Raw genomic sequence first — 8288 nt, forward strand, 5'->3', positions numbered from 1 at the left:
GAAATATCAAACATGTTGCTCATCGTTTTACCTTCTCAAAGCACAGCTCCTCTGCTTTTGAAGATCATCAGATTTTAAAAATCCTAACTAGCCAGTGGAAATCTTTTGTCAGCCTTTCAGTATTGCGAGGTGTCCTAAGCCAAAAGCAAACCCAAAAAAGTAACTCTTGTTTATCGCAGTGGTCATTCATATGGTGTTGAACGTTGCATGTATTTTAGCACAATGGCACGACGCTTCTTTGCTATGTAAAGGCAAAAAAAAAAAGTACAGCTGGAATTGTTCCTTGCGGTGGTGTGTTTTACCAAGCGTTTGTCGCTCGTTTTGTCGCTCTCCTTGCTGGAAGTGAGACCATTTCCAACACATTGCTGGTGTGGTGCAAGGGATGTTAGGTTTGCGCTGACTTTGTGGGTGTTTCTGAAACACTATTAACAAAGCTAGGAAAGGAAGAAAGGTTCTTTCAGGGGCTTCCGTGGAGCCCAATCCCATCAGATGTTGGGGTAGATCGGAGATACATTCTAGCATTATATTATTGGAACCTGATAAGCTATTTCCAGCCTGATTCTTTGAAGGATGTGCAGTGTAGGCTATTATTTACGTACCAAGATGAAAAATTTGATGTGGACCGGTTATGTTACGCATAATATCAAGCGCTGCTGTTTTCTCTTTGGTAACTGAAGCCGGGCAAACAATCCATAACGTGTACATAAAATAGTTTGTGCTGCTTACCATTTGTCTACAGACAGACCACAACTGACACTTTATTCGGGATTCCTCACTAATTCCTGGCCGCAAATAATTTGCTCTCTGTTGTTTCTTCCTCTGCAGTCTTGGGGGTGTTTGAGCGATTTCACTCGGGCAGAAATACCACATTGTGTAACGCCTGCCGTCAGCTTTAGGGTGCAGCTGCTTGGGATGTGAATTTGGGGCTCGCTTTCTGGGAACACTATGCAATAGGGTTATTAGCTACGTGTAAGTTGAGCTTAAGACCCTGCTCTCCCAAATACTGCAGAAGCACTGGGAAGATGTGGTGCAGGCTTCTAAGTAAAAGTATTCCTCCAGATTCGCTCTCGCTAGACGCTGGCGAGTGAACATGACTTGGATATTCGCAGGGGGGGAAAAAAAGGGGAGGACTAGTGACACAACATTACGTGCTGAAATAGGCACAAACAAATCCTCTCCGATTTCTCTTCAGTACAGTGCTATTAGCAAGCATATCAACAACGGCAGACGATGGTTTATTTAAGTCCAGTGTAAGTAGCATTCTGCTCTGAACAACCCTTTCCTGCATTCACTAATGGAAGCCGGGTCATCCCCTCAAAGCTGCCCATCATCTGAAACTTGGTTATTTTATGGGGGTGGAATATGAAAGCAAGTGATAAAGTCAGGAAGTTTATGTGCGCGTGTGCACACAATTAGTACCGTTGGGGTATTTTAATCTGCGCGTGTTTGAAGAGGGCAACATAACTACTGTGTATTGCCATGTAAAATCCAATAAAGTCTGTGGAAAACGCCAAGTGTTTCTGGAAGCTGGTTCCTTTTTAAGGCATCCTCTTTTTTTCCTTTTTATTTTCCTAGGAAGCTTGTTTTGCTCTCTTCAAAAGACAAAGGGCGGGAGAAGGGGCAAAATCGTACATTTTCTGTGGACTCGTTAGTTTGTTTGTCGATAGTGCCTGCAGAAGGACTCAACTAACAGCTAAGAAATCAACTACCTCAAGTCTTTAACTTATTTCTGGGGTCCCAATTTTGAACCATCTTGGGTTGTTTGGTACGGTGTGATTAGGAAGTGTTCTTCCCCGTTGCTCGATGTGTGCTCCTGGGCGAGTCCTTGCAGGGTGCCAAAGGAAGGACCAGCTCTGGCCCTCCTTGCTGTAAAGGGCAACCATCTCTCTGGTCCCCAGTGTCATTCCCCTCCCCATGTCCTCACAGCCCTCAGCCACCATACGAGCTCCACCTACTTTGCCAACAGGACTTGAGCTTCCCCAAACTGATTTTTGTTGCTGCGGTGCGGGTACAAATGATGATCAGTGTTTTGCCCAGTGTAGCCCAGATTACGGACCAGAAAAGGCAGAACCCCTATCTCGTGACCTTCATTTCTGTGGTTTTGCTGCTCATCAGCTCAACATTTTAGTGGGAACGCTGAGGATAAGCACTTTGAAACCTAGAGCTTAATAAATGTTTGGTTTCCGTTTGTCTAGAGTGATGAGGAAGAGATAGATATGTATCGATCAAAAGCCCATGGAGATTAAACCCAGCTTTTTTCTGTTTGTTTAAATTACATATATGCTTTTGGAATGGGGAACTAGTCCAGAATAGCCTCTGGAATGACTCTTCTGTTTCCCACCAGGTATTGTTGCATCCTGGCTTCCCCTTTAGGAGAGAAGTTGCACTTACCCTACCTGCATGTTTTTTATACCTTGCACCGCTTTGTTGTTATGAATGTTTAGTGAATACTTTATGCTTCACCTTAGTATTTTCCTTTGCAGCAAGAACTTTTTCTGCTGAGATTCTTCATCCTCAGTTGGGAGGAAGAAGATAGTGCTCTTTGAGGCAGCTAAGAAGCAAAAACCTTCTGAGTTGCCAGTAGATTTGGAGCCGTGGTCAGCCAGGAGAGAGTATTAGGTGCTGGGGAACCCTTGAATAAAAAGGAAATCAGAGTTACGGTGAGAGGTAACAGGAGAAGCGGCAGCATACTCCCTAATCGTACCTGTGAGAAGGTCATGAAGGAATGGAGATGGGCCCATGACACGTTTGAAGACCTTTGGAAGAAAAGACACATAATATGTAGCACATGATCTTATTTCTGAGAGAGAGGGACCCAAGGGCAGTACTGGGACTGACGAGCCCACACACCTGAGAAGGTGTTTCCCTGGAGTGGCAGGAGCACGAGAACACCTGTAGGCAGAAGGAGAAAAGACTTTTTGAGCAATGAGAATAAAGAGGGCATAAAAGACAAGTCCTCAGCACTTTTTTCACTCATTCAGAATGAAGTGGAGGAGGAAGAGCAGCATTCAGCAGGACAAAGCCTGTTTCTTGAGAATGGTGGCGAGATCCTGGGCCGATGAAGAGACCATAGTGGTGCATTTGGCACCAGCAACAGGGGTGGCTCCCGCTGCAGCGGTAACATACATCCCAGCTTTCACAGATAGGGAGACCGTTTTTTTTTAAGGTTAGGAAGCTTCTTTGTTTGGTTATTTGTATTTGATAGTCGTGCGTGGTGGTGCATTGACTGTCCAAGTTCCCCTGAGATGAGCCAGTTACAGGCAGCAACAGCACAACCTTCTCAGTTGAGCCAAAAGTCCAACTGAGTCAGTGTGGGTGGCCGTGGCACAGCTAATGCCACTGATGGTAGTGGCAGTTAATGTTGGGATACGGGCAACAGCCCATCAAAAAACACCACCGTGTCATTTCAAGCACCCTGTAGAAATCTTCAGGTTGGGATGCGTATTCTTCGCTGGGGAATTAAAAAGGTTGTTTTCATCTCCAGGAGACGCCCAGTGCCAATAAGTCGGCTTCTCTGTAATAGTCCTAGAAAGGAGCTCAAAGGAGATAAGATCAGACTGGAATGAGATAGCATCAGCTAAAGAAATGGTGCCGGAATTAACAATAAGGAAAACAAGCGCAGATGAATTCAGTAGGTGTGAAAGTTACTGGGCCTGTCGGGCTGGTCGCTGCTCGGTCAGCTGCGGGGAAGCACACCCAGGAGAAAGCCCGTCTGCCCCGGGGGACGGCCGCCTGCTCTGCTCGCAGAGCTCCGCTCTGCCGCTGCCGTGACCTGCATCTGGAAGGCGGCAGGTAACCCTGTGCATGTTTAACAGGTCTGGCTGAACCCAGCACCTACAGAGCCTTTGCTGGAAAAGTACGGGACATCCCTGAGGCGGTCTGCATGTGGAAACGACCTCCTGCTGCAGCGAAAATGGGCCAGAAGGTCTCACACGAAGACAACCAGGAGAACGAGGCTGAAACTCTAGGCATCTGTGAAGTCTTCAGCCAAGGCGTGGTCCATGCGTCTCAAAGGCTGAAGGACTATCTTGGTTTCCTGGATCCTCAAAGCAAATTCCAGCCAGCCACAAACGCGCTGAGCGAGATCTTTTTGGTCGACTTCATCAGCTTCTGCATGGAAAAGAGAGTGGAGGAACGTATCACAACCAGCAAAATGACCAAGCAGCAGTCCTCCCTGTTCGGGGTGGACTGGATATAGACTCTATCTGGGGCTGACAAGCAAATCAAACTTCAGATCGCTGTGCAGGCTTTACAGCTGGCCGAGCTTTTCCACAGCGAAGGCAGCCCCACTGAGGCGGTGGAGGACTGCTGCTGGGAAGCCGCGCTGGCAGACGAGCACTTCCAAAACAGGAGCAGGCTGGAGAAGCTGTCGGAGTTCTGCCTCCTGGTGGGACAGGACTGCCTGGGCTTGCTCATCCTGTTCGGTGTGCCAGGGAAGCCCAAGGACATCCGCGGCGTCATGCTGGATGGCCTTGCCAAAGAAGAGCAAAAATGCCGCCTGTCGGGCAGGAATGCACTACGGCAATTTGTCACCAGTACTGACAGCTTCCTGCCCACAAAAAGACATGTTGGAAAACTGCCTCGGCGTAAAAAACGGACCGAAGGAGGTGGGCAATGTGTACATAAACTTTCTGTAAAGTGCTGGTTAACAGCAGCGCCTCCGCACGCCGGCGCCAGAGGCTGCGTGGGGCTCAGCTCTGCCTCTCTCACTTCTCTTCTCACACGCCATTCCCCTCCACCCCCTTATTTCCCACCCTCTCCCCCACCCATCGCATCCCCTCACCTCCTGCAGGAGCCAGGCTGAGTCAGTCTCTCCAGTTTTTAAACGACAGGACGTACCTGCCAGAAAAATGTGTTTATAGAAGGCACATCATTTTTCCAGAACATTTTGTTCGCCAGACATTAAGTCTTGGCTGGAGCCGATGAAAGTTTTATTGCCCCGAGCCTCAGGGAGGTCGTGTTAGAATTGACTCACAGCCTTTGTTTACTGTGCAGCAGATTTTTTTTTCTGTAACAGGAGGTTGAAGCTGTAATGAAGAAAATGTACTGGTGCTGGTCAAAAGCTTTGCACCGAGGGTGAAGGACAATACCAGGACTTAAAAACGCTGGTTTGGAGGCGTGAGCTCGTTCACAACTAAGGAAAAGTCTTTCCCAGCGACCTCTTAATTACCTGCATGTTAAAAGCAGACCAGTGCCGGGCTATGGAGGGCCTCGGGGCTGTGACCGCAACGCAGGGCCAGGCTCGGTCCCAGCAAAGCCTGTTCTTGCTGAGCGGCTGCATCAGGTCAAGGTGTGACAAAAAAAGCAGTGGCAGGTGTTAAAGAAACCTTGGGGGAGTCAGCCAACGGGGACAAAATCCTGGCCCTGGAGATGTCGGTGGGAGCTTCTGCTTTTCAGGGCAGCAGAGGCAGCGCCTGACCACTCGTGGCAGAGAGCAAAGTCTGGAGGAGGCAAAATTATTTCACTTTGACTTTGTTTTCGGTAGTTTAACAGCTGATTGCGTTGATGGACTGATTTATTCCATTTCCCTTAGCTTTTAGTGGACAAAGTGAGGCTTTTGGGTTGCACAGTCATAATTACTTTCAGCCACTGTTAACCAGTGAAGGAGAACCTGATCAGTTTTCAAACTGGTAAACTGTTTATAGCTATCATCTGAATGGTTTTGTTGGTGCAAAAATCCTCTTCCTGTAGCTTTCTTACAATTATTTCATTCATTTTATTTAACAGCATAGAAGTGGTTTCAAAAGTCTCATTCATATTTTACTATTTACTATTTATGTGAGTTATAAGATGGGGCGGCTGAGAAATAAAAGCTGTTTAAATTTACACAGCCGTTAAAAAAAAAAAAAAAAAAAAAGAGCATCAAGAAGCTGCAGCAGCATTGCCAGAAGTTTTCGCAGCTTTCCATGGTGGAGGCGCAGAGGCTGAAAGGTGAACCGAAATAAAAACAGCCACACAGAGAACTGTGAAATTTTTGCTGTGTCACAAATGTAGCTGGGTATGGGGAAGCCTTTTAGTTTTGAAATGGGTCATTGAGATACAGTTGTTTTTTAAAAAGCGCTGGCGTCATTGTATTTTGTGCGTGTAGCAGGGGTTTGGTGGGACAGAGGGGAGTGTTCTGGTGTTTTACGTATAGAAAATACGCACAGCTGTGGGGCTATGGGCAGAGAGTGAGGGCTCTGCACCCATCCAGGAGGACTGGGAGGTGGTGGGGGTAGGGACCGTTGCCTGTTTAAAGTAATAGCATAACCAATATTGCAGCAGCATTGCTTGGTTTATAAAAGACCAGCAGAAAAGCTTTAATTCTGCATTGAATTGGTATCTTAAATATAAATAGTATGTGTCTTTCTATGTGCTTCAGTTCTGTAGGAATTCTGTCTCTCTGAAAGCTGGTTGTTGGGGTTTTTTTTCCCTTTGGATGTTTTTTATGCTTTGGGGGGGGGGGGGGGGGCATTGGAAAAGGGAAGGGGAAAATCAAAATGTTTCAACTATCTATCTAGAGTTTGGACTATGGAAGTTACACACAGGGGCAGCTGGCCATTCGGGCCGTGTCCTGCAGAGTGGCTCTGGTACTTCAGAGAATTCACACGGGCTCGGCAGGTGTTCTGGGAGCCAGGGTACATCGTCCCGTCTGCCCCACACTCCTCACCGGATTGCCTTGAGGGCTTTAGCACAGGAGCTCGAGCCCTCAGCCATGGTGAGAACTGGCCAAGGCTCTGTACTATGGATAATAATGATGAAGATGCACAACAAAGTATTTAACAATGTAAATTTGAGTTTGTTAATTTAGCTAAGCTGGAGGCTCAGCTTGGGTGACTCACAGCCACACCACAGGCTTCTGTAACTGCACACACTGATTTACTAGGTAAGGTGCTGGCCTCAGGCAGGTTAATCCCATGGTAATTTGTGTAATAAGGTTAGCAAAAGCAAAGCGAAGGGGTTGGGTTGTGGTTTCTTTTTTTTCTTTGGACATCATTTGTTAATTTATAGTTTGTGTAGTTTATACTGTAGTTGATCGCAAGAGCTCGCGGAAGCGTAGCTCAGTGAAGGAAGGCTTCTGTCGGAGAGGAGACTTGCAGCGCTGCTGCTGGTGGCTGGTTAGTGTAGCCAGGTGGGGCCTCCTCTCAAGAAAATACAGCAGAACACCTCACCCCACCCTTTCTTAAGAAACTTTAATTTAAGGAGCATGATTAGCTTATCACAGGATACAGAGATCCACCCTACCTGGGTACAGCAGAGATGACCGGGACCTTGGTGCCGGTGCTCTATTGCTCCAGGGAGATTCTGGCATACCCCCCTCCTTGGCCTGTGACAAAAACAGCAGTGTGGCCCATGTTACCCCAAGCTGTCCGTGATGCAGACACTTCCCGGCAGAGGCCTCAATCTACAGCTGTCCTATCCCTCAGCCACACAGTAACCCCTCTCCCTCCTTCCTCCCTGGGTGAACCCTTCACCAACGCACCCCTTCTTTCTCTTCCCTCTCCCACACCCTGGGAGGATATAAACCTCCCGCTCCCTGCTGTGCAGGCATTTCCCTCCCACTGCTGCAAGGACTCTTGTTTCCACACACCCACTGCAAGTGGAACAGTTGGAACAGAGAGGGTTTGGTGAGAAGCTGTGCACTTGCAGGAATCTGCTGCAGCCGGCTGCCTGCGTACGCTCCGAACGCCCATCACTGGGAGCCAGGGAGAGAACACCTTGATGCCGAGGTCTTGTGATGGATGCATTGGGAGTGCTGGATATCGTCTGTGGGAGATCTGTTTAAAAACAGATTGTTCTGTTAATTCAAAGGGGAGTGAGAAGCAGGGCAGGATCCCCAGAAGCACTGAGCAGCTGTTACCGCTACCCCCTCACGCTCTTCAAGCAAGGAAAGTCACAGATCCCTGCTGCCCCAATCCCATTTGGCTGTTCTCCCCCTCACACAAGACCCAGACGTGTTAGAAGTGACAAACACAAGGCAGAGCCTGGCTGCCGCACTGGCTTTGCCTGGGCTATGCTCCCTTTCTTCCACATCACTTAGGCAGGACCAAGAGGAGAAAAGCTCAGGAACAATATAAGGCTCCTTTCTGTAAACCAAGTTATTCTGACCAGAAACTTGGAGGATACTATTAAACCCCTGAGGCAACGTGTATTTCCTTACCTGTCATACAGCGCCTTCAAAGATTAAAGCAAACAGTCATAGAGGCAGCTGGGAAGCCAGGAGAGGCAAGGACTCGCTTAGGGCAAGTGGTCACTTCACCACAAGCATGCCAGAGCCCAGAACCAAGAGCTGCTCACAGCTGTGAGAG

The 8288-nt window shown here is 48.0% G+C and overlaps 1 protein-coding gene across 1 annotated transcript; it reads left to right on the forward strand.

Moving 5' to 3' along the window:
- Nucleotides 1-3883: 3883 nt before the first annotated feature.
- On the forward strand, nt 3884-4637 carry REP15 (RAB15 effector protein; the record flags this gene model as incomplete). Its single annotated transcript, XM_082487904.1, is given in 3 exon segments — nt 3884-4195; nt 4199-4558; nt 4560-4637. Coding segments are annotated over 3 exon segments (750 nt in total).
- Nucleotides 4638-8288: the final 3651 nt, after the last annotated feature.

This window comes from Vanellus vanellus (assembly GCF_965231255.1).
Source record: "Vanellus vanellus genome assembly, chromosome: 1".
Taxonomy (NCBI): domain Eukaryota; kingdom Metazoa; phylum Chordata; class Aves; order Charadriiformes; family Charadriidae; genus Vanellus; species Vanellus vanellus.